The sequence below is a fragment of the Oncorhynchus clarkii genome, chromosome 28, assembly GCF_045791955.1.
Source record: "Oncorhynchus clarkii lewisi isolate Uvic-CL-2024 chromosome 28, UVic_Ocla_1.0, whole genome shotgun sequence".
Taxonomy (NCBI): Eukaryota; Metazoa; Chordata; class Actinopteri; order Salmoniformes; family Salmonidae; genus Oncorhynchus; species Oncorhynchus clarkii.
In genome coordinates this window covers 11,647,149-11,673,227 of record NC_092174.1, presented here as the reverse complement: position 1 = coordinate 11,673,227, position 26,079 = coordinate 11,647,149, and the positions used below count along the sequence as shown (strand labels likewise).

The 26,079-nt window shown below is 43.3% G+C and overlaps 1 protein-coding gene across 1 annotated transcript in view; it reads left to right on the top strand.

Annotated features, from left to right (window-relative positions):
* The window catches only part of LOC139386959 (small conductance calcium-activated potassium channel protein 2-like), a 58,401-nt gene that overhangs the window by 18,667 nt on the left and 13,655 nt on the right, over positions 1–26,079 (top strand). The window contains exons 2-5 of the mRNA XM_071132870.1: positions 6,848–7,300; positions 14,428–14,523; positions 15,128–15,546; positions 17,132–17,140. Coding sequence (XP_070988971.1) covers positions 6,848–7,300; positions 14,428–14,523; positions 15,128–15,546; positions 17,132–17,140 — 977 coding nt within the window. The remainder of the gene's footprint in view (positions 1–6,847; positions 7,301–14,427; positions 14,524–15,127; positions 15,547–17,131; positions 17,141–26,079) is intronic.

The following is a 26,079-nucleotide window of genomic DNA, read 5'->3' as shown; positions in this document are numbered from 1 at the left end:
CAACATCTGTATGTACTAATACGCGGGTAGTGCGCACTAGCATGATCTATGTTTACATTTACATTCTGCAATCGACTTACGTACTAATCACATTCAGGGAGTCAAGTCAACTATCAACTCCAGTAAATTCCAGAACTGAGTACAATTTTAATTCATGACTTCACGAGATCTACGGACAATTTTTGAAACCAAGAACTGAATTCCAATTCATTCTACGAATTTTCTGGAATTGAACACGTTAAACATGCTACTAATGAGGTCCTATTTGTCTCCCAAGGGAGTCCTAAACCCTTTGGTTATATCACTCGGATCTCAGTATTATTCTCTGTGTCTACTGTGACACCTTGGTGCATACTAATTAGTACACTATTGTGATGCTGTTGAACGCCTAGTGCATTATTAGCTCTAACAATGGCCATTCAACACCGGCAAAATACCTGTCTTGTCGTCTCTGTGGGGAGTTTTGTCTTGTTTAAGCCATAATTCATTTTTCTTTTCATCTCCGAGGAGGAGATGGGGATGAGAATGCTGCTTCAGGAAGCCTGTAATTGTGCCTGCTATCAAACTGCAGTCATTTTCACCAAAGGTTTTTCTCAAAGGACGGCCCATACTGATTCCACTGAGGAAAACTCCTCTTGTACTGCCTTAGAAAGACTAAACATATATCAGTATACAGTGAATTTATACTGTTTACTGTGTATACTGTAAAGTATACAGCAAGGATTCTGTAAGTAATTGGTTACAGTGTTTACATTGAAGCGTTGTAGTTTTACTGCATCAAAGTACATTAAGATCTTTCCTTAGAACATTTTCTGGCAAGGACGCAGACAGGCTTAGTCTGAATAGGCGGTGGTGCGTTACATCTTTACTAATTAGACGTGCTTAGATCCTGGCTGGTGCTCTTGGTCGGGTTGGACAACCCAGCCCTGGTGCCTGCTGGCCTGTCACAGAAATATGACAGCGTCTGTGCAATGTGACAAACCGGCAACTATAGCCTACAGCTCTCTGTCTCAACAGGAGCAGGCTGGGGAGGTCCCCAGGGGTCTGTCCTGTCTTTCTCTCTTTTCCTCCCTCTCTCCCTCCTCCCTCGTGTCCCTCCGTTTTCTTTGTTTGAGTCGGCCCTCCTTCACACATGCGCCTCATGTCCGAATACACACAGGCTGGCACGCAGCCGTGCAGGTTGGCAGGCAGGCGTACAGGCGTACAGGCTGGCAGGCAGGCGTACAGGCTGGCAGGCAGGCATGTAGGCGTACAGGCTGGCAGGCAGGCATGCAGGCGTACAGGCTGGCAGGCAGGCATGCAGGCAGGCATGCAGGTGTACAGGCTGGCAGGCAGGCGTACAGGCTGGCAGGCAGGCGTACAGGCTGGCAGGCAGGTGTACAGGCTGGCAGGCAGGCATGTAGGCGTACAGGCTGGCAGGCAGGCATGCAGGCGTACAGGCTGGCAGGCAGGCATGCAGGCAGGCATGCAGGTGTACAGGCTGGCAGGCAGGCGTACAGGCTGGCAGGCAGGCGTACAGGCTGGCAGGCAGGTGTACAGGCTGGCAGGCAGGCGTACAGGCTGGCAGGCAGGCGTACAGGCTGGCAGGCAGCCGTGCAGGCGTACAGGCTGGCAGGCAGCCATGCAGGCGTACAGGCTGGCAGGCAGGCGTGCAGGCGTACAGTCTGGCAGGCAGGCGTACAGGCTGGCAGGCAGCCATGCAGGCGTACAGGCTGGCAGGCAGGCGTGCAGGCGTACAGTCTGGCAGGCAGGCGTACAGGCTGGCAGGCAGCCATGCAGGCGTAGATGCCATTCTGTTCGCACCGTTTAGGCCATTATTTTAAGCCGTCCTCCCCTCAGCAGCCTCCTGTGATGCACACACTCTTATGCACATGTACACACCCCCCCACACACACACATGGGTTGGCTGTACAGTGCACTATTTCAATTCCAAGGGATTGTGTGTGTGCATTTAAAAAGAAGGAGGGTATTCTATTAGATTGGAGCCGGCTGGAGAGGGGAGTGAAGGAGGGAGGGAGCTAGAGGAGGAGATAGGCAGTGAGTTGCAGTGCTTCATTTCAACTGTTCTGCACTGTGGCTTTTCAATTTGATTAAGAGGCTCCATTTCATACAGGCTGGATGCTGTGTGCCATTCAGAATGAAAATGGAAGCGTTCGCCGGGACAGACAACTACCCCATGTCTCCTTCTGAAGGATGATCAGCGGACAAAGGCAACCGCGGCTTGTTGTGCCCTTTCACGTCCCAAATGGCACCCGATTCCCTATATGCTGCACTACTTTTAACCAGGGCCAATAGGGCACTATATAGGGTAATGCACTATTTGGGACGCACGCTTTTTGTCGGGGTGGGAAACGGGAGAGGGCACCCGTTTGCATGGTAAAGAGCTGGGTGTGGTTTCTGGTCAAGAGTAGTCCACTATTTAGGCAATAGAGTGACATTTGGGACGCACAATCTTTTCAGCTGTGGAAAACGGGAGAGAGCACTCTCTGCACGGCAAAGAGTCGGGTGTTATGACATGATGATGATACTTTTGATTTCTTCCATGGAAGTCAAATACAATGAACTGAAATGCATGGAGATTCACCGAAATGAAACGCATCAGAATAGAGGAACAGTAGTTCAAATGCCAAAATGGAATAGATGATGTGTTGTGAGTTGGGAGGATGGTACAGAATGAGCTCTTTTGGGATATCCATGTGGGATTTGTCTGTAGAAAAAGATTGTGTTACTGTACCTCCATCTTACCTTCTTGTATTTCTCTTGCGTCGTCTCCTATATGGTACGGACACCCCCCATCTAGGAGTTAGTCAGTCAGCGGTCAGTGGTATATTTTCAGCCACCAAAAGAGCCTGCAGCATAATGGTCAGAAATGGTGACCGAGAGCCAAGGGGAGACATCAATATTGTTCAGTATGTTATTGGAATAACCTGTCATGGCTCCTTTCTGTTTACCTCCTTTGGTCTGATACGGCAGTCATATCCATTTGCTTTGATCGATTGTCCTTTAATCACTTAACAAAGCAAACTTTGTCATTGTGTTTTATTTTCGGCCTCAGAAGGGTAATCTTATTGGGGAAATGAATCATGACAAATAGGCGTCGCTAGGGAACTGTAATTGTCCCACCTTTTCTAGGTGAAAAGGGAGGTGCTAGTATATACACTGCTCAAAAAAAATAAAGGGAACACTTAAACAACACAATGTAACTTAAACAACACAATGTAAATCAAACTGTCCACTTAGGAAGCAACACTGATTGACAATACATTTCACATGCTGTTGTGCAAATGGAATAGACCACAGGTGGAAATTCTAGGCAATTAGCAAGACACCCCCAATAAAGGAGTGGTTCTGCAGGTGGTGACCACAGACCACTTCTCAGTTCCTATGCTTCCTAGCTGATGTTTTGGTCACTTTTGAATGCTGGCGGTGCTTTCACTCTAGTGGTAGCATGAGACAGAGTCTACAACCCACACAAGTGGCTCAGGTAGTGCAGCTCATCCATGATGGCACATCAATGCGAGCTCTGGCAAGAAGGTTTGCTGTGTCTGTCAGCGTAGTGTCCAGAGCATGGAGGCGCTACCAGGAGACAGGCCAGTACATCAGGAGACGTGGAGGAGGCCGTAGGAGTGCAACAACCCAGCAGCAGGACCGCTACTTCCGCCTTTGTGCAAGGAGGAGCAGGAGGAGCACTGCCAGAGCCCTGCAAAATGACCTCCAGCAGGCCACAAATGTGCATGTGTCTGCTCAAACTGTCAGAAACAGACTCCATAAGGGTGGTATGAGGGCCCGACGTCCACAGGTGGGGGTTGTGCTTACAGCCTAACACCGTGCAGGACGTTTGGCATTTGCCAGAGAACACCAAGATTGACAAATTTGCCACTGGCGCCCTGTGCTCTTCACAGATGAAAGCAGGTTCACACTGAGCACATGTGACAGACGTGACAGTCTGGAGACGCCGTGGAGAATGTTCTGCTGCCTGCAACATCCTCCAGCATGACCGGTTTTGCGGTGGGTCAGTCATGGTGTGGGGTGGCATTTCTTTGGGGGGCCGCACAGCCCTCCATGTGCTCCTTCAGAGGTAGCCTGACTGCCATTAGGTACCGAGATGAGATCCTCAGACCCCTTGTGAGACCATATGCTGGTCCTGGCCCTGGGTTCCTCCTAATGCAAGACAATGCTAGACCTCATGTGGCTGGAGTGTGTCAGCAGTTCTTGCAAGAGGAAGGCATTGATGCTATGGACTGGCACGCCCTTTCCCCAGACCTGAATCCAATTGAGCACATCTGGGACATCATGTCTCGCTCCGTCCACCAATGCCACGTTGCACCACAGACTGTCCAGGAGTTGGTGGATGCTTTAGTCCAGGTCTGGGAGGAGATCCCTCAGGAGACCATCCGCCACCTCATTAAGGAGCATGCCCAGGCGTTGTAGGGAGGTCATACAGGGACGTGGAGGCCACACACACTACTGAGCCTCATTTTGACTTGTTTTAAGGACATTACAGTTGGATTAGCCTGTAGTGTGGTTTTCCACTTTAATTTTGAGTGTGACTCCAAATCCAGACCTCCATGGGTTGATAAATTTGATTTCCATTGATAATTTTTGTGTGATTTTGTTGTCAGCACATTCAACTATGTCAAGAAAAAAGTATTTAATAAGAATATTTCATTCATTCAGATCTAGGATGTGTTATTTTAGTGTTCCCTTTATTTTTTTGAGCAGTGTATAATGAAGTTTGAGGTCTTCCAATTCCAAGCAACCTTATGGTTTTATGGTAGGAATGTGCCACTATCTGAGATACATTTCAAAAAGGGGTCTTAATGACACAATGATAAAACTATTTAATACAGTAAAGGGGATTAGAACACCCTGGCCCCCTCTAATCCTTAACCTTTAGTCCGGTCTGTGTCAGGTGATAGTGTCACTGGGCCCGATTTAGTACATTTCCATTGTGGGCAATCAGACTTTATTTCCAAACACATCTAGAGGCATTAGGGAGCTCACTCAAGCCAAATAAAAGGCAGTGTTGTCAAACACCCCCGTTATTTTGGAAAATGCACGGTTCCATGTGAAGTCAAGTTTTACAAGCCATTAATGATAAACTGAGTGAACTGCCTGAAGAGCTGTGGAGATGCCACTGGAATGCACGCCAGGGTAGTACTCTACTAGCTAGCATTGTACACTACCGTTCAAAAGTTTGGGTCACTTAGAAATGTCCTTGTTTTGGAAAGAAAAGCTCTTTATTGTCCTTTAAAATAACATCAAATTGATCAGAAATATAGTGTAGACATTGTTAATGTTGTAAATGACTATTGTCTGATTCTTTTATGGAATATCTACATAGCCATACAGAGGCCCATTATCAGCAACCATCACTCCTGTGCCATATCTCAGACTTGCCAATAAAAAGAAAAGATGGGTAAAAGAACACAGACGCTGGACAGAGATATGGCTTTTTCTTTGCAACTCTGCCCAGAAGGCAGACGTTGAGGCTGGTGTTTTGCGGGTACTTTTTAATGAAGCTGCCAGTTGAGGACTTGTGAGGCATCTGTTTCTCAAACTAGACTCTCTAATGTACTTGTCCTCTTGCTCAGTTGCGCACTGTGGCCTCCCACTCCTCTTTCTATTCTGGTTAGAGCCAGTTTGCGCTGTTCATTTCTCGGAACAAGAATAGACCGACGAGTTTCAGAAGAAAGGTCTTTGTTTCTGGCCATTATGAGCCTGTAATCAAATCCACAAATGCTGATGCTTCAGATAATCAATTAGTCTAAAGAATGACAGTTTTATTGCTTATTTAATCAGAACGACAGTTTTCAGCTGTGCTAAAATAATTGCAAAAGTGTTTAAAATTATAAACTTGGATTAGCTAACACAACGGGCCATTGGAACACAGGAGTGATGGTTCCTGATAATGGGCCTCTGTACGCCTATGTAGATATTCCATTAAAAATCTGACGTGTCCAGCTACAGTAGTCATTTACAACATTAACAATCTCTACACTGTATTTCTGATCAATTTGATGTTATTTTAATGGACAATTCTTTTTGCCTTTCTTTCAAAAACCAGGACATTTCTAAGTGACCCCAAACTTTTGAACAGTGGTGTACATACTGTACATTTTTCTGCACTTCCTCTGCTTTCTCACCCCATTTAACTCTCGCCTCTCCTTGAACCAGTGATGCAATGCAATCACACTCTGGTTCAAAGATAGCACCGAAAGGTCAGAGCAGGAGTCCTCTTCAATTTAGATGCTGTTTTTGACAAACAGATGACGAAGACGCGTCTTTGGCTGAAGAATGTCCTTCATTTCCCTTTGTCTGATTAAAGAAAAGCAACTCAGTCGCACAGTCTTTTGGACACCCCACCCATCTCTGCAGGAAAAAGTGTTTATTTAACAGGAAACATGGTCATGCAGCACAAAAATCTTTCATACTGAAATTTGTGCCGCACAAAGATGAAACGTTCTGCACTTTGTAGGGTCCACTATTAGTTATATGGCTTTATTTATGCATCCATCTTCATTCACTGTTCGTGTTTTTTTGCCCTGTTGATTTGGATGCATTATTTGTGAGGGACAGTTGATGTGTGCCATGTGCAGCAGAACAATAAAGCAGATATTGTCATCCCTAAGCATTGATTTAGTGCAGAGCAGTGTTTCTAGTTCGTACTTCTGACTCCGGCCCATGGGATATTGCTCAAATAGTCCTCAAAAGAGGACTATACTGTATTTTCCCAATCTCTGACACCAGACCGATTGGTGAGATATCCCTCCACCCTCAGACACTGATGCACTGTTGAGTTTGGTTTCTGTTTCTCTAACATCCTCCTGTCTTTTTTTCCCACCAGGCAACCACTGAGCAAAAGAAGCTGAGCCATGCTGGATCCTCCCTCTCCGAGAGCAGCGGCCGACTCCCTCAGATAGCCATGAACACCTGCAAGCACAATGGCGGCGTAGTGAGACCACTGGGCAGCCTGGCGTCGTCGCGGCGCAACCTAGCAGAGCTCGACTCCGAAACACAGCCCCTCCAGACGCTGCACAGTTCTGGCCTGGAGGTGGTTGTTTCCAAGGGAAACAGTGAGGACCCCGGCAAGGCGTCCAACGAGAGCCTGGTCAGGGACGGGAACGGTGCTCCTGTGAAGAAGAACAAAGACATCGGCTATAGACTCGGCCACCGGAGGGCGCTCTTTGAGAAGCGAAAGAGACTCAGTGACTACGCCCTCATCTTCGGGATGTTTGGGATTGTCGTCATGGTGACGGAGACGGAACTGTCCTGGGGAGTTTACGGCAAGGTAATTAGTGTGGGTGGTCTTTTTGTTTGTTGCCTACCTCCAATACTATTGGGTCGTTCCACATATAGTGTACGTTTTGCGTCCCTTGGATATTTTAAGTATACTGAACAAAAATATAAACGTAACATGCAACAATTTAAACGATTTTACTGAGTTACAGTTCATATTAGATAATCAGTCAATTGAAATACATTCATTAGGCCCTAATCTATGGATTTCACATTACAGGGCAGGGGTAAAGCCAATCAGAATGAGTTTTTCCCCACAAAAGGGGAGGCTTTATTACAGACCAAAATACTCCTCAGTTTCATCAGCTGTCCGGGTGGCTGGTCTCAGACGATCCCGCAGATGATGAAGCTGTATGTGGAGGTCCTGGGCTGGTGTAGTTGCACGTGGTCTGCAGTTGTGAATGTACAGTGCCTTCGGAAAGTATTCAGACCCCTTGACTTTTTCCACATTTCGTTACAGACTTATTCTAAAATGTATTAAATTGTTTTTTTATCCCTCATCAATCTACACACAATAAGGTATTTCTGTTCTGTTTTTTTTATCTTTAATACATTTGCAAAAATATCAAAAAACCTGTTTTCGCACTGTCATTATGGGGTATTGTCTGTAGATTGCTGAGGAATTTATTTTATTAAATTCATTTTTGGAATAAGGCTGTAACGTAAAAGAATGTGGAAAAAGTCAAGGGGTCTGAGTGCTTTCCCAAGGCACTGTATAATAAATGCAGGTGAGCCTTTTCTACTAATTTTAGCCATTTCTGGTGTTTTGTGGTGGAAAACTCGGTGCGTCGAGCATAACATAACATGCCAACCTGTTACTCAATAGATAGATAGGATAAGCTAGAAATATTTAAACAAAACAGTTTTTGGGGTGAAGCTTGTATTTAATTGCCCCTCCCTGTTGTACACAACAAGCTTCCATTCCCCCTGTCACAAGCGGATTCATGGCTGATTTAAGATGAAAACATCAACCCTGTTATTTAATTTGGCACTCTATTGGCTCGTTGTATTTTTTATTCAAGATGGTAAAAACATGTTTTTTATTAAATTGCTCTTTGTCAGAATGTTAAAATTAGGTGACTTTTCTTTTCCGTTTCTTTTTTAAAACTTCACTACCCAAAATGTACTCTATCGGTGGAACGACCCTCCTATGCTATGTGTAGATATGTAGTAATGCTAAACATGGTGAACACACAGTCAATTTCATAAAGATATATGTGTATTAAAGTAACAAAAACAAAAAAAGGATGGCCTTTTTGAATGGGTTGATTTCGTATTGGAATAGACAACTGCTGCCGTATCAGAGGGCAGAGCTTGGCCAAACTTCATTAGGCTGCTGATGGTATCCTGAGAATTCAAACAAGACGCTGCACAATCAAGCAATAGAGAGAGCTACTTCCAAGTGTCTGACGCCTGCAAACAATAATGAGTTGTTAGGACGTCCCCAGGTTTTCTCTAGTTCCCGGTTGGTTCCGTGGACGTCCCCGAGGACGTTTTTAGGAAATTCTTGGGACATTGTGTCCCCAAAGAACGTTCCCTTAAGACCATCACGCAATGTCCTAAGAACTTGTCAAATGAAAGCCCTGATAACCTCCTAAAAAGGTCCTGACATGTTCCTCAGTGACGTCCTGAAAACGTACAGGGAACCAAACAAAGGTCCCCCAGAGAACGTTCCCTTTGGGACCATCACGCGATGTGATAACAAGATAATGTAGCGGCAAAACCGTATACGGACCTAATGGGAAGGTCATCGAATGTCCTCAGGACGTTCAGTATTTGCTGGGACATTATCTCTGACCAGAGCATGGGAGTGTCAGGACAACCCAACATGGGGGAAGCTGCTGTAATTTCACAGTTTTTTGATTAACATAATTGGTGAAGCAAATGGAAATTCTAAACTGATCTGGGAGAATCTAAAAAAAGTTAACAGGGAAAGACCATAGTAACACTGCAAAAAGACTAGAAATCATGGTGAATAACAATCTAACACAGGATGCAGTCGAAATAGCAATATCCTTCAATTCCTACTTTATTGACTCTGTCAGGGTATTGACACAGAACCCCTCCACTGGTTTCTTGGGCTCAGTGCTAGTGAATGACGCTCAACCTGCCTTCATCATAAGGGAGGTTTCTGAGTCAAAGGTGAACAAGGTGATTAGCTCACTAAAGAACTCTAAAGCCAAAGATGTGTTTGGGCTGGACTCTACCTTTCTTAAAAACTACAAAGAGTCACTCATTGGCCCCATTGCTAAGGTCACCAACACATCTATTGGTCTCGGTGTGTTTCCAAGGGTATGGAAGTCGGCCATAATAATGGCCATCTTTAAATCAGGCGACCCTGCTGACATGAGTAACTACAAGCCCATTACTATACTACCTGTGGTGTCAAAGGTTGTTGAAAAGTGTATAGCAGAACAACTGATTGCCCACCTCAACAACAGCCCCTTCACATTACACTCCATGCAGTTTGGCTTCAGAGCGAAACACTCCACTGAAACGGCCAACTGCTTTCTTCTGGAAAATGTCCAAGATGGACAAAGGGGGCATTGTTGGGGCTGTGTTTCTGGACCTAAGGAAGGCTTTTGATACTGTTAACCATGAGATTCTCATCACAAAATTGTCCAAGTTCAACTTTTCCCCTGATGCCTTGAGATGGATGAAATCATACCTTGAAGGCAGAACTCGGTGTGTCAGAGTGAGCAATGAGTTGTCGACCACTCTTAGCTATGATGTGGGCGTGCACCAAGGGTCAATACTGGGGCCCCTCCTGTTCAGCCTGTACATTAATGATCTGCCTTCTGTCTGTACTGGGTCTGAAGTTCAAATGTATGCAGATGATACAGTGATATATGTGCATGCAAAGAGCAAACAACAAGATGCACAAGAACTCACTACTGTAATGGTCCAGGTTACAAAGTGGCTCAGTTACTCGTGTTTGCATCTCAATAAGAAAAAAACTGTTTGCATGTTCTTCACAAAGAGGGCAACAGATGCTACTGAGCCAGATGTCTATGTGTCAGGGGAGAAGCTCCAGGTGGTATCTGATTTTAAGTACCTTGGCATCATACTTGATTCCAACCTCTCTTTTAAAAAGCATGTGAAAAAGGTAATTAAAATAACCAAATTCAACCTAAGTAATTTCCGATTTATACAAAATTGTTTGACTACAGAGCTTGCTGTACAACATTAAGACCTAGTCAGTCTGTCTACAAACAGGCTCTCAAAGTGCTTGATAGGAAGCTCAATAGCCATCATCACTGTTACATCCTCAGAAAGCATGAGCTCCTGAATTGGGAAAATCTTGTGCAATACACCGACACATGTCTTGTATTCAAGATCCTAAATGGCCTGGCTCCCCCTCCACTCAGTATTTTTGTTAAACAGAAAACCCAAATATATGGCAGCAGATCCACAAGGTCTGCCATGAGAGGTGACTGTATAGTTCCCTTAAGGAAAAGCACCTTTAGTAAATCCGTTTTCTCTGTGAGAGCTTCCCATGTCTGGAATACACCGCCATCAGACACACATAACTGCACCACATATCACACTTTCACAAAATGCTTGAAGACATGGCTAAAGGTCAATCATATTTGTGAACATGGTCCCTAGCTGTGTGTTGCCACTTTCCATGTTGTCTGTTGTCTGTAGCTTGTGAGGTGTGAAAACACTTTGTTGCTTTTATGCTTTTATGAATTTTGTCTTGCTGCTTTTTTTTCTATGTTGCTCTGTCTGTATGCTACGTCTTGCTTGTCCTATGTTGCTCTGTCTGTATGCTACGTCTTGCTTGTCCTATGTTGCTCTGTCTGTATGCTACGTCTTGCTTGTCCTATGTTGCTCTGTCTGTATGCTATGTCTTGCTTGTCCTATGTTGCTATTGTCTATATTGTAATTGTTTTTAATAACCTGCCCAGGGACTGCGGTTGAAAATTAGCTGGCTGGCTAAAACCGGCACTTTTACTGAAACGTTGATTAATGTGCACAGTCCCTGTAAAAATAAAATAAACTCAATAAACTCAAAGAGTCGTATCGGCCTGGTCGTGACTCCCAGACCTAACATTCGGTCTATCAACCAATCAATTTGGATTTGGGCAGTGCTTTCTGTCCAGACATTTTTTCACAGTGCACTTGGGGAAAGGTTCGGTCCCAATGTTTACAAGGCAGCACTGTTGGCTAGCGTCACCACATAGTCAATGCTACGAGCCAGCATTGATTGCCCTAAGTAATAGCTGGAACGGCTACTCTATTTATTTATTTTTTACAACTGCATGAGGTAAAGATACAGCAGCAATGTGTTGGTCAAGTCCAGCCAATTCCATAAATTGATTTGAATTGAATTGATGAATCCAATATTGCCTATAGGCGTTTATAAGGTTTCTAACCTGCAAACAAAAATAAGTCGTTAGGACGTGCCCAGATCTTCACAAAATGGTCGCCTAGAGGTTTTGTCTAGTTCCCGGTTAGTCACAGGGACGTCACTTGATGGTTGCAAAGAAAGACCTTTTACTCAGTATTTTGTTGAAGCACCCTTGGCAGCGATTAGAGCATAGAGTTTTCTTGGGTATGACGCTACAAGCTTGGCACACCTGTATTTGGAGAGTTTCTCCCATTCCTCAATGCAGATGCACTCAAAAATAAATAAAGTATAAATGTATAAATAAAGTTATACACAGGGAACGGGCACCCTAGCTTCATTAGAACTCACCCCTTGTTACTGTTGCCAATCCCATCAAGGACCTGATTGGTGAACCTCTGATCCATTCACAGCTCTTTATCTTATTTATACAGTAATTATTATTCAACGTGTCCTCATCTTGAATTTAACCTCACAATCTCTTGGTTCTCATCTGCTTTCTTTGGTGCTATGGCTACCACGCTGTAACAGCATGAAGCGGAGCCCGTGCACATGCGCAGATATTTTGTGGGACCGTGTGTGACTGTGTGAGAGCAACATCTTGCATCTCGCTCATCTCAATATCTGCGGCGCTGCTGGTAGCCACGTCATTCCGCTGAGTCTACCTTTAAGAGAAAGTATTATGTTTATCATAGTGATAAAAGTGCCCTCCTAATTATTATTATACTTGTAAAATGAAAGTACTAAAAAGGTCCTGACATGGTCCTCAGTGACGTCCTGATAAATGAAATGGAACTACAGTACACAAAGGCCCACCAGAGAACGTTCCCTTGGGACAATCATGTGACGTCCTCATGACCATCACGAAACGCCCCCTTGTGATCATTGAATGTCCCATGGATAACGTCCTCTCAAGAGCCAAATATGAACCTTTTCGTAACGTTCCCTGATGGACATCAAAATACCTCATTATTACGTTATACTGCGACCAAACCCAGACCTGTACTGAACGTCCTCTTATGGTCCCTAGGTAAACGACATGTTTTAATGTTCCTAGAACATTCTCAGAAGGAAAACCTTTAAAGGGACCTAATGGGAATGTCACCTAATTTCCTTAGGACGTCCCCTGTTTGCTGGGTGTTAACCAATTGTTTTAGAACATTTAGATTCCTTTTCGGAGTTGACCTAAGTTGAAATTGAACTGACCCCATCCCTGAGCGACAGGGCACTCCTCCCACATAAGACGGGCAACAAGACGAATGAGCCATTTTCTATCTTGCATGTCACATCACATGGGCATCAAGGTTTTCCGAGCCCTTAAGGAGGGGAATGCGTTAAAGGGAGTGAGCTTTGGGACTGAAAAATCCTTGAACTTCCGGCAGGTGGATTAATTGGTTTACTCAATGTTATTTCACTGGGGACTTCTCAAAACAATTTCAGACATTAGGGTGTCTTGGGAGGTACCAGAGACCTGAGGGGCAAAGCAATTTAGTTGATTGCTAAAAATACATTTGCTAATTTTCTCTCCGCCTACTATGTCTGTTGGCTGCATGGTCAGTGTAATGGCTCCCATTCTAATGCATGCTTCCTTGACCCCACCCCAAGAGAGCATGTCAATATCCATTTACAACGACTTGGACGTCTGAGGGCCTTGACAACCTAGTAATGGGCAGCTTTTACAAATCGCTAGTGACATTTATGAATGATTCCCGTTGTTGTTTTTGTCGCCGTTGTCAGGATCGTGATTACAACCCCACGTCATTACCATAACACGTTTTACTCCCCACCACTATTACAGCTGATTTATCAAATTGCTTTTTACCCACAGAGGGAACTCGAGTAGTGCAGGCCCTCATTCCAAAGATCTATGATTCCTTTATATGCGTTGCAGCTCTAGCATCCAAACGACCAATTCATCCCTCGCACCACTCATCCAGGGTCACGTCTTGCTAATGCCAGGATATGCACAACAGAACTGCGCCGTTTCTGCATCTACTATTAGATTGAAAATACCTCTCTCCCCTCTTAGTGGCAGCGTTTATGAATTAGTAGTTAGCATTCTGTAGACAGCCAATGTTTCACCTCTGCTTTCTGCCACTGCCATGTTTGAGACAACACTTTGTGGGGCTCTCTCGTTAGGTTTTAAGCTAATTAAAGGTGGTTTTCACCAGTTTGTTGTTGCCCGCACTGTCAGTGTTTCTCTGCTACTACAGTCACTCCAAAGAAGTTAAAAGTTGGAAGGATTTATTTGCTCCATCCAACTAGAAATCTGAAATCAACATGCTTTGCCCACCATTTTTTATATTTAACTAGGCAAGTCAGTTAAGAACAAATTCTGATTTACAATGACAGCTTAGGGACAGTGGGTTAACTACCTTGTTCAAGGGCAGAATGACAGATTTTTACCTTGTCAGTTTGGGGATCTGATCTATCAACCTTGTGGTTACTGGCCCAACACTCTAACCACTAGGCTACCTGCTCTAACCACTAGGCTACCTGCTCTAACCACTAGGCTACCTGTTTTAACCACTGGGCTACCTGCCACCCCATTAAGACTGCTTGAGACTGATTGACACAGGTGAAGATTTATTAGACAGTTTATATTAATGCTTTTAGGTATGACCCAGGTATGACGACTCTTCTGAAAGTCAACATAGGTTCTACACGAATCATCAATAAAGAACTAAATATATTGTTCATATATTTTCTGTATTTATGTTTGTCGTCAATATTACTGTCTCTAAAAAAATATTTTATGTCTTTGTCTCTCACTGCAGGAATCTTCGTACTCATTTGCACTGAAATGCCTTATCAGCCTTTCCACTGTTATATTGCTTGGTCTTATAATAATGTACCATGCCCGGGAAATCCAGGTGAGTCGAAACAATGGAACAATGTTGCAGGAAATACCATTTCATTATGCCGTCATTTATGTGGTGGTGTGGTGATTGGCTGAATTGCTCGAAAATGACATTTCATGGATGCAGTAATGCATGCAGTGTAATTGAGTTTGATTATCTTATTGCATTGATTATGATGCCTATTATTAATAAATCGTAATATTTGAAGTTTTTTTATAGATTTTTTTTTAGGATTCAACCGTTACACAGGTCAGCTTAATTGGGCACATTAGATATTTAACTGTCCTTCTTCAGTTGATTGATATGATGATATTTACTAAGAAATTGTGAGACAACAATGCAATGTACTCTCAACAAGGTGCCCTCTGGTACTTATTTTAATACCATTTTTTAAATAAGATGGGGTGTATATTAAATATTTGATCACGTTTGTACGGTCTAAAAACCTGGCATAAAGCTAAGCACGGTGGAGCAATGTGTACCCACACTGCAGTAAGAAACTACCTGCTTATATAATTACCTGGTAAATGCATGGGTTTAGTGCCGCATCTGTTAAGTGTGACCAACGAAGACGGTCAAATAAAGCATAACCGAGCTATTTTGTGCTCCTCTGCAGCTGTTCATGGTGGACAATGGGGCGGACGACTGGAGGATAGCCATGACGTACGAGCGCATCTTCTTCATCGTGCTGGAGCTGCTGGTGTGCGCCATCCACCCCATCCCGGGCCATTACCGCTTCACGTGGACGGCGCGGATCGCCTTCACCTACACGCCGTCGACGGCCAACGCCGACGTGGACATCATCCTCTCCATCCCCATGTTCCTGCGCCTCTACCTGATCGGCCGCGTCATGCTGCTGCACAGCAAGCTCTTCACGGACGCCTCGTCGCGCAGCATCGGCGCCCTCAACAAGATCAACTTCAATACGCGCTTCGTCATGAAGACCCTCATGACCATCTGCCCCGGCACCGTGCTGCTTGTCTTCAGCATCTCCTCCTGGATCATTGCCGCCTGGACGGTGCGCGTCTGCGAGAGGTAAACAACAGCTAGGGAGTTCCCTAGAGAGGGAAAACCACTGCCGCACGCCACAGAAACGCACGCCCCACCGCTGTGCACTGTGTGTGTCGGCACTCCCCTGTCTCTCTTTCTCCCTCAGTCTCATTTTCTGTTATCGGTGTCCTGTTGTGTTGTCCCCCCCCACACACACACACACTACTGACTGAGTGAGAGAGAAAAAAACATGAGTTTCATTAGCTCAGCGATCACTACACGAGTCCCTACTCCTTGTTTTTATGCTATTTTAGCAGCTTTTCCATAATTCATGAGTGCCTAATTGTTTGTTTGCTGAATGGTTTGTTTTGGTAATGCTGAGCAGCCCCAAGGATCCCCGTTCCCTCCAAAACTGCACATCAGGCTTTATCTCAAGGGGGCGGTGGGGATTCTCACAGATTCTCAGAGAAAGGGGAGGAGGCAGGGAAGAGCGTACTTTTTTTTTTTTCAGACCCCGCGCTTTATGCCGAGAAAATTTGAAGTTTATAATTTATTTGATGTTAAGTTGTTTAGTTTGTAGGGGCTGAGGGAGGTGGGATGGGTTGACGTCAGCTCCCGTAAGGCTCGTTATGAAAAAAGGGCTGCAAGTCAAAAAGTCAAAAAGACAAATCAGTCAACAGGAATGCTCACTGTCAGTCTGTCATGTTGTCAGTCAGTCTTTCGGTCAGTTGCTCTCCTACGTCTTGCCTGCTTTTTTATTTTATTTTCTCCCTTTCCCTCACACTTCCTCCCGTACTTCCTCCCTCTGTTAACACCACTAACAAATTCCCCCTGCACCCTCGAGCCATAGGGTCCAGCAGAGAAAAGAGTGTTTGACCTTTGAGTCCACCTCCACATGAAAAAGGAAAGCAGTAGGGTGAGGCGCAACTCGCATCCTAGTTCACCAAGTAGTTTTGTTGGCACACATTCAAAAGAACACTCTATTCATCATAGTCTACAGGAACGAATAGCGTTTTGCTGAAGTTACTTGCATGACACCATTTTAAAGTGGTACTTTCACAAGGATGCATATACTGGTATTTAAGTCTTAATTTAACAATGAGAGATACATGTGTTGCCAAATACAGTGGAAATCATGAATCGAAAGTATGGATGGCATTGTTGATGGTGTTTTATCTGTCTAGTAATTTCCCAACACTACAAAGGAAAACCATAGAACCACAGAGAAATGTAACCAAGCTCTTTAGTAAATATTTAACGGTATCTATGGTACTACGGATATGTATGGTACTTGAGCCCAACATGCGGCTGGGGTCAACACAATAGAGTGGCTAATAGGGTCAGGAGAAATGATATCCCCATCACCACTCCATGCCAAACTAGTCCGCAGCAGTGCATGTTATATGAGACAGTCCAATTATGGGTTCAATTTGAAAGTAACATGTTTACGTGTGTTTGGGTGTGTATGTGTTTGTGTGTGTGTGTGTGTGTGTGTGTGTGTGTGTGTGTGTGTGTGTGTGTGTGTGTGTGTGTGTGTGTGTGTATGTGTATGTGTGTGTGTGTGTGTGTGTGCGCGTGTGTCTATAATGTTATGTTGTACTTTCTATTTCCCCATTATGCTGCTCCATAGGGATACCATGTGAGTTCTCGCTCTCTAGTGGAAAACGCATCATTTTGCATCGAGCTGGCGCCACTGCTGCCCTGAGTGGGGAGGGAGGGGGGGGGGGGATGGCGTGGGGCAGCCACCCCAAAAAACTGCTATCCTTTCCAAACAGAGTATGGCAAAGGAGGACTAGGTATTTCCCTATTAGCTGGCATGAATGTGGCACCTATATATATATATATAAAATAAAAAAAAATGTGATCAGAAAAAAAAACATCCTGGCTTTTAGTGGCTAGGAGCATAGGGGAAACCTATGATTTGAACAGCACTTTGAACCAAACGTCTCTTTCTAAACTGTTTTATGGTAGCAAAAAGGAGGAGGAGGAGGCGGAGGCGGAGGGAATTTGTGATAAAAATGGAGCAGCTCCTTCAAGTCACCTTCACGAGCAAGCCTGAGAGCAATTCTCGTTTTAAAAAAATGTATTCCTCTTCCTTATGCAATTGTTATAGATCCATAATGTGCCCACTCTTTCCAGCATCTACTTCAAAGATTTTGCTGAGGAACAAAAGCTTTTCAGTCCTTTGGGTTCACACACATTACCATTTCATTATGTGTCTCCCCTCACAGAATTGATTGAGTGATGTCATAATGGTTAGGTATTCAACAGGCTTTTGTCACTTTTTACCAGCTGATTCAGTTTGCTCCAGACGTGGCAAAGGAAATTCATCTGAGATAAATATTCACACAAGACATCCGTGCTTACTTGAGGTGAAAATAAATGTCAAGTCATTTGGCTGGTCAAAATCGTTAGTGTGGATTTGAGCTTGATTTGGACACATTTGTTAACCAAAGTTCTAACATCTAACCATATTATAATAACCCCATTAACCCGTAAACATTATACGAAAAGCTCTGCAGCTAGGATGGGAAATAGTGAGAGTGTTGCTATGCATTCTAGCACCGTTTCAAAAATGGAGTCATGAGGAGATTGTTTTCTTCGAGGCAAAGGCAGTGTCTCCAGTTTGAGGTTTCAAAACATGGATTGAGTGATCATCCGTGGTAAACAATGAAACAGCCTGGGAGTCTTCATGTTTACTGCTCTCCATCACATCATTCCAACTCACCCAAAAAAGAGGAGCTTGTTTTCCAAAGTGCTGGGTGTGAGTTAGGAAATGAATCTGCTGCTGCGCTGTTACATTGGCCACGCTCCTGAGCCAAAGGGCAGAACGATGTGAGATTGGACAAGCACAGAGTCTATCTGGAATACACCTAGACGGGGGGGGGGAGGGTTGACACACGGTGGGTGGAGGGAAGGGGTGGGTGGCGGAGTTGGCAGGAACCGTGACGGTACAGTAGATGGAACCACTGCTGGTCACTGCAGCTCCAGAGCTCCCTACTTTATCTAAGCTCCTCAGTCTTTTGGCTTTCCTATCAAACTCCCTCCCTTTTACGTCATGATCCTTTATGGATATCCTCCTAGTGTAACCATCTAACGTGGCATGCTTGCAGTTTTTCCTCATCCTCCCCACTTATTTCTCTTTCCTTATCCATAACCAGCAGGCCTAATCCAGTCAGAACTCAGATACACTTGCATGCCTTGCCTGTCTCCCTTCCGGTCCTATCTCTTCTCTCCAACTCTCTCCCCCTCACTCTCTCTCGCTCTGAAAACGAAACACTCTTCTTCGAGGCTACATGAGACCGTTGTTTTTCTTCCCGGTCTCCCTTTGGACCTCTGGCCATGTAACAAGCTTTGGAAAGTCAGGAGACTTTCCCTTGCCACAGATGAACAGGGTTGAGTTACTAGCCGGTGACTGACTGATATCCAGTGTGTGTTGTTGTCACTCGGTCAAAAGATACAGTTCACAGCAAGGGTGGAATCCTAACTTGAGATACATGTTTGCTTGAACTTGAACTTTCACGACAACTCAAGTTTCGTGTAAATCACACATTTGTGTTTGGGTAAAAAGTTCACGTTCTGTGTACTTTTCTCAAGTTTGGATTTGGCTGTTAATGAAGTACAGGCCATATCCTGACTTGAGAGATATGTGTGTGAAACTTTGAAATTCCACGAAGATTTTGTGAAGGATATGTGGGTCTGTTCAAGTTTGCTTGTATGCAGCTCGGGCTCAGAAATGGCCCTCTTGGATTCATTTGCCTAGCCTTTCATAAACTCTCAACATGTTCTCATTATGTGGTGATGTAACATTTAACTCCATGCACACAAACTGAACACACTGTATGTTGTGAGAAAGATGGTCCAGGTAGACTTCTAGACCTTCAAGAGAAGTTATTCTGAGTTGTATTTTGTGTACTATTGGAGTATACCCACACTCTCTGTATTTATCATGCCATTGATATTCCATGCAGTATTATTACTGACAATGGACAAGCTTGACCTAACAACATTCCGAAACATGGAGGATGTTTATGTTTGTCAAAGATAGCTTTTGTAGTCACTACAGTACTTTTCCATGAGGCTATACAAAAGCTTTCCTCCTCAGGCCAAAATTGCTGCTTAAAGGAGATATGTTCTGTGTTGTCTTGTGCTATCTGATACTTTTGCTTGGTTTTCTTATTTTTGGGGGGTTGCGTTTGCTGTGGTATGGCTTGTTTCGCTTGCGGCGTAATGAGACTTCGTTTCAAATAGATTTAATTACAATTTCGTTCAGTAAATGGTAATGAAAAGAGAGCATTTCTAGAATGCTTGAAATTATTGCTAGAATCCTTGTGGAGTGCTTGCTTTGCATTTTGGCTTGATGTGCAAACACAATTAGGATTAAACTCGACTGCAAACCTATCTGTATATGTTTACTGCAGTTGACATCCTTCCCTCTTACATTTCAACATATTTGTCCCAAAATAATCTATGCCACTGCTCAAAATCAAGGAGACCCGTTAAAAATCCTTAAATGTGCTACGATTTTTTTATTGCTTGATACAGTATGATGAATTACTGTAGAAAAGGGCTGCTGTTTTTACACGGACAAGCTAAGGCATATGACAAGTCACATTTGAATGTTCTATCCCCTGCAGAGGCTTATATTAGGAGCAAATTAGCCTGTCCAAAATGTTGCCTGCTCTGGGCAGAGGTGGGACCAAGTCATTATCATTTGAGTCACAAGCATGTCTCAAGTGTCAAGGTCCAAGTCTCCAAGTTGAGTCACAAGTAGAATGGGCGACTCCCAAGTCAAGTCCAAGTTGTGCATTCTAAGAGCAAGTCAAGTCAGGTCATACGTTTTTTCAAGTCAAGTGAAGAAATTTCTATACAGGCAAAGACTTGTTCAACTACACATATATTACTTTGTCTTCAACACACTTTGATTATGCAATAATGCATTTTAACAACCATTTCTAAATGCAAGCTACAATAGTAAATTATTAATTTCAAGCAATTTTGAAATACCAAAAGACCGGTAGATCTATGCTAGTAATTGTTGCATGATGCCCCATTGCTGGTGAGCTTGCAAAGTAAACAGTTCATTTTCTTGATCACCAAACAATTTCTGGAGATGCACATTTCTTCTCTCCCTGCAATTTGAAGTTTGCGCTGCACCCGATCATATACAGTGGGGCAAAAAAGTATTTAGTCAGCCACCAATTGTGCAAGTTCTCCCACTTAAAAAGATGAGAGAGGCCTGTAATTTTCATCATAGGTACACTTCAACTATGACAGACAAAACGAGGGAAAAAAATCCAGACAATCACATTGTAGGATTTTTAATGAATTTATTTGCAAATTATGGTGGAAAATAAGTATTTGGTCACCTACAAACAAGCAAGATTTCTGGCTCTCACAGACCTGTAACTTCTTCTTTCAGAGGCTCCTCTGTCCTCCACTCGTTACCTGTATTAATAGCACCTGTTTGAACTTGTTATCAGTATAAAAGACACCTGTCCACAACCTCCAACTGTCACACTCCAAACTCCACTATGGCCAAGACCAAAGAGCTGTCAAAGGACACCAGAAACAAAATTGTAGAAGTGCACCAGGCTGGGAAGACTGAATCTGCAATAGGTAAGCAGCTTGGTTTGAAGAAATAAACTGTGGGAGCAATTATTAGGAAATGGAAGACATACAAGACCACTGATAATCTCCCTCGATCTGGGGCTCCATGCAAGATCTCACCCCGTGGGGTCAAAATGATCACAAGAACTGTGAGCAAAAATCTCAGAACCACACGGGGGGACCTAGTGAATGACCTGCAGAGAGCTGGGACCAAAGTAACAAATTCTACCATCAGTAACACACTACGCCACCAGGGACTCAAATCCTGCAGTGCCAGACGTGTCCCCCTGCTTAAGCCAGTACATGTCCAGGCCCGTCTGAAGTTTGCTAGAGAGCATTTGGATGATCCAGAAGAAGATTGGGAGATTGGGAGAAGGTCAGATGAAACCAAAATAGATGAAACCAAAATATAACTTTTTGGTAAAAACTCAACTCGTCGTGTTTGGAGGACAAAGAATGCTGAGTTGCATCCAAAGAACACCATACCTACTGTGAAGCATGGGGGTGGAAACATCCTGCTTCTGGGATGTTTTTCTGCAAAGGGACCAGGACGACTGATCCGTGTAAAGGAAAGAATGAATGGGGCCAAGTATCGTGAGATTTTGAGTGAAAACCTCCTTCCATCAGCAAGGGCATTGAAGATGAAACGTGGCTGGGTCTTTCAGCATGACAATGATCCCAAACACACTGCCCGGGCAACGAAGGAGTGGCTTCGTAAGAAGCATTTCAATGTCTTGGAGTGGCCTAGCCAGTCTCCAGATCTCAACCCCATAGAAAATCTTTGGAGGGAGTTGAAAGTCCGTGTTGCCCAGCAACAGCCCCAAAACATCACTGCTCTAGAGGAGATCTGCATGGAGGAATGGGCCAAAATACCAGCAACAGTGTGTGAAAACCTTGTGAAGACTTACAGAAAACGTTTGACCTCTGTCATTGCCAACAAAGGGTATATAACAAAGTATTGAGATAAACTTTTGTTATTGACCAAATACTTATTTTCCACCATCATTTGCAAATAAATTCATTAAAAATCCTACAATGTGATTTTCTGGATTTTTTTTCTTATTTTGTCTGTCATAGGTGAAGTTTACCTATGATGAAAATTACAGGCCTTTCTCATCTCTTTAAGTCGGAGAACTTGCACAATTGGTGGCTGACTAAATACTTTTTTGCCCCACTGTAGCTGTACAGCAAATCAGCAATCTGTTCACTAGCTCAGTGGTTTTCAAACGTTTGACCTTCGATCCCAAAAATGGCGAGATTCAAAGCTTGCAGCCCACGCACGCGCACACAGGGTAAACTCCAGCGCAAAATCATCGCTATGCAAATGTAGCCTGTCATTTCAGCCATAAACGGTGATTGCAATTTCAAAAAGCACAATACAGAAATAAACTGTTTTACATCTGCATTTTGAGCTGAAAGTCTTTAATGTTAGCAGTTAATATCAACTGGGGATATCATGTCACATTGTCACTCCTATGAAGTCCAGAGCAAGTAGGATCATATGGCCTACCTGCAATTATGTTTATAAACCATGGATCGCTGATGCTATGTATTGGCCACCGAGAGGCTTTGAAGCCACAGGTCGGTCATATTGGCACTCCCCAGTAAAAGCATTCCTCCATAGAAATTAATTAAATGTTTCAAAGACAAAATTACAAACCCCCCCAAAAATTGTAGTGGGGAAAGTAACATTAGTAATTTAAAAAAGTATACTTTTTTATATTACATTTATATTTTTAGCTCACATAATCTAATTTAAAAGTATGTATTAAAGTGTCTGTAATAAAACACGTGTCAAAAAATACTGCTTGCTGCTCCATATACAGTATTGTGTCCACAATTGCCGGTTAAACCCGTTTTTCTCAATTTCAGGTTTAATCAGACTTGCATGCAGCATGCCATACAAGCAACAAATAATGCTTTATTTGGCATTATCATTGTCTACTGTGTAATGTTGTCTTTATACTGTATGTAACAGTTACAATTATTTCCAACCAATCTTTTTGGTAAATGTATATATGTCACATTTTATTACTGCATAGAACTGACAACAGGATTTTGGGAAGTTTTGAATACTCATGACTGAGAGAGGCCTTTTGATTTTATCCCTTGTTCATGAAATCCCTCCAATAGCTTAGAGGACGCATTGTCAGTTATTGCTACTGTATATCCCCGGGACAAACCATCTGTCTCTTGCATGAGCTCATCCAAACATGGTGAGAGAGGGAGATAAAGAAAGCTGGGGGAGATGGCCAAGGTTAAAAGGCTAGATGACACAAAGAGGAAAAAGCAGCCCACGGCCATATCACTGCATCCATTTTTAACCCTTTCCCATCAGGGATGAGTTGTGTACTTCCAACCTGATCTATACCTAAATCTGTCTCCCTCCATTTAGTATGATATGTTACGTATGGTATGTATTCATTTATGGATGTCCATCATCCATTTCATGAGATGTTATGAAACCCAATTCGTATAATATGTTACGAATTGCAATTAGTACAATATGTTACGAATTTGCAAAACGTATGATATGTTACAAAATCCTATTTGTTGTGGCTAACGTTAGTTAGGTGGCTAAATGGCTTATGCTAACGTTAGCTAGGCTAGGGGTAGGGTGAGGGTTAGCTAACATGATAAGTATTTGCAAAGTAGCTCAAAAGTAGTAAGTAGTTGCAAAGTTGCTAATTAGCTAAAATGCTAAAGTGGTCTCTGAAGAGATTTGAACACATAACCCTTGGGTTGCTAGACATTCACGTTTTATGCCCCCATCAACCCTCCTTTTGTTTTTGCCTTAAAGGGATACTTCAGGATTTTGGCAATAAAGCCCTTTATCTACTTCTATTTTTATGTCTGCATCCAGTATGAAGGAAGTTAGTTTCCAAGCCAGTGCTAACTAGCACTAGCACAATGACTGGAGGTCTATGGTATCTACTATCTTGCTAACAGGTACCAATAGACTTCCATTCCAACACTAGTTAGCAACTTCCATCTAACTGTGCACGGAGGCATAAAAATGGTAAAGGACTTCATTGCCAAAATTCTGAGGTATGTAACCATACCAAATGTAACTTACTGTATATTGTACTAATTTGAGTGTACCGGATTTACATTTATTATGTTACATCTAGTCCATGAGACCAGGCTGGTACTTCAACACCACCCAGGACAGTGATGTTGTTTATGACAGTTACGTTCTTCAATGGTCTCTTTTGTGTTGGCTGATGCGGTAGATATATGGTGATGTCACAGGTTAGGTTGTTTTCAACCGTGTGAATCAAGTGATATTCACATATTCACATGTTCTAAAGCCCTTTTTGGAAGGTGCATTTATATCTAGTTTTCTCAGCTGTGTGTACTTGCAAATAGAGCTGCTGACGAAGTAAGGAAAATCTGAATTTTTTGATGGAGTGATCATACAAACAATGAAAGGTCTATAACAAAAGGATGTTTTGAAAGCCTACTTCTATGGGATATTTTGCAAGGGTGGGAGACATCTTGTTTCAGACAATTCCAATTGTCTCGCACTAGGTCGAAAGTGGTGCCAGCTCTTCTCCATGCTATGCCAACACTACACAGTATATTGAGAGCTTCAAAATGCCATCAATTGGTTCTGCTTCCGTAGCTTCTAGTGCCCACATCACTGTAGTCTATGGACATTTGTCTATTTGTGTCCTTTTCAAGATTCATAGATTTTTTGTGAAAACCTAATTCCACCTAATTCCAAAACCTAATTCCACCTAATTCCACATCCAACGTAGTCCAGCCTTAAATGTAGAGATTCACAATAAGACGTATTCTTAAAGCAAACATATCCCGATACAGAGAAACATACACTGTGCAATGTTATACCATTACGGAAATTGAGAACCCTCTAGCAACCTCTCGCATTGTGTAATGCTCTAACCACTTTCACCAGCCTGGAATCATTTGGACACTACGGCATTTAAAATACTCCTCCTACAAAGGCGTCACTGGTGCCGTCAAGAGCATCCATGCAATTTGAGACAGTTCCTGTGTGCAAACGACACATCGACCCAACCCCCGATGAACCGAGCTGATTGAGTGGAACTCATCATGATTCACTAGACAATTAACATGACGTAGAAGCAAGTCACTTTTAAAGGACACATTTCACCTCTGCTTTGCTACTTAACTTCACATTAATCAGAGGGTAAAATAGGAATCCATGTATTATGTTGACGGACGTCTTCCATCAGGTTCTGTCACATAATTTGTGACCTGGAATGACTAATGTCTCTGTCCGTTTTAAATCGTAGATTGTCTAAAATGAGCAAATTAGTCACTATTGCGGCCCCCTTCCTTGCTCCAAAGCCTTGTCAGACGGCATGCTACTGAAGGCGGAGAGTCCAGGGGAAAGAGACAGGGACGTCAAAAACATTGAGCTTCTTAATGCGTTTTTACAGCTGCTTGCAGATAAAACACTGTCTAAGTAAATATTCAACCCCCATCCAACTTGACAATATTGCGATATTTGTCAAGGATGGTTTTCATTTCTAAATAGATCTCAGGCTTTGTTGTCGCTCTCTTTGCTCTCAATATACTGGCTTTTCAGCATGCAGGATGCGGACATCTTTTTAATGCCTGCATGGTATTGTATCGACTTGCTTTTTTTGCATGCCATACGGTGGCTTGAACCCACACTATTCACTCTGAGGAAAAAAGGATCATGTTGTTTTTCCTGACATTGAGCATGAAACCAGAGTTGAGTTAAGCAGATAAGAGTTTAACAGCTGCTGAAGGCATGACTAGTTGGTTAATGAAAGTGAACTGTCTAGGAGGAGATTTTTTTAAGAAGCCTTTCTTTTGAGGAAACTTTGAGTTCCAACGTAGTTCATCTGCCCCAGCTGTTCCAAACTCTATTTCTGCCTTGAATAGGTGGAATTGTTCCGGCCATTTGAATTCCACATGCTGGGTCACAACTGCATAATCGATGCATTAGCATAT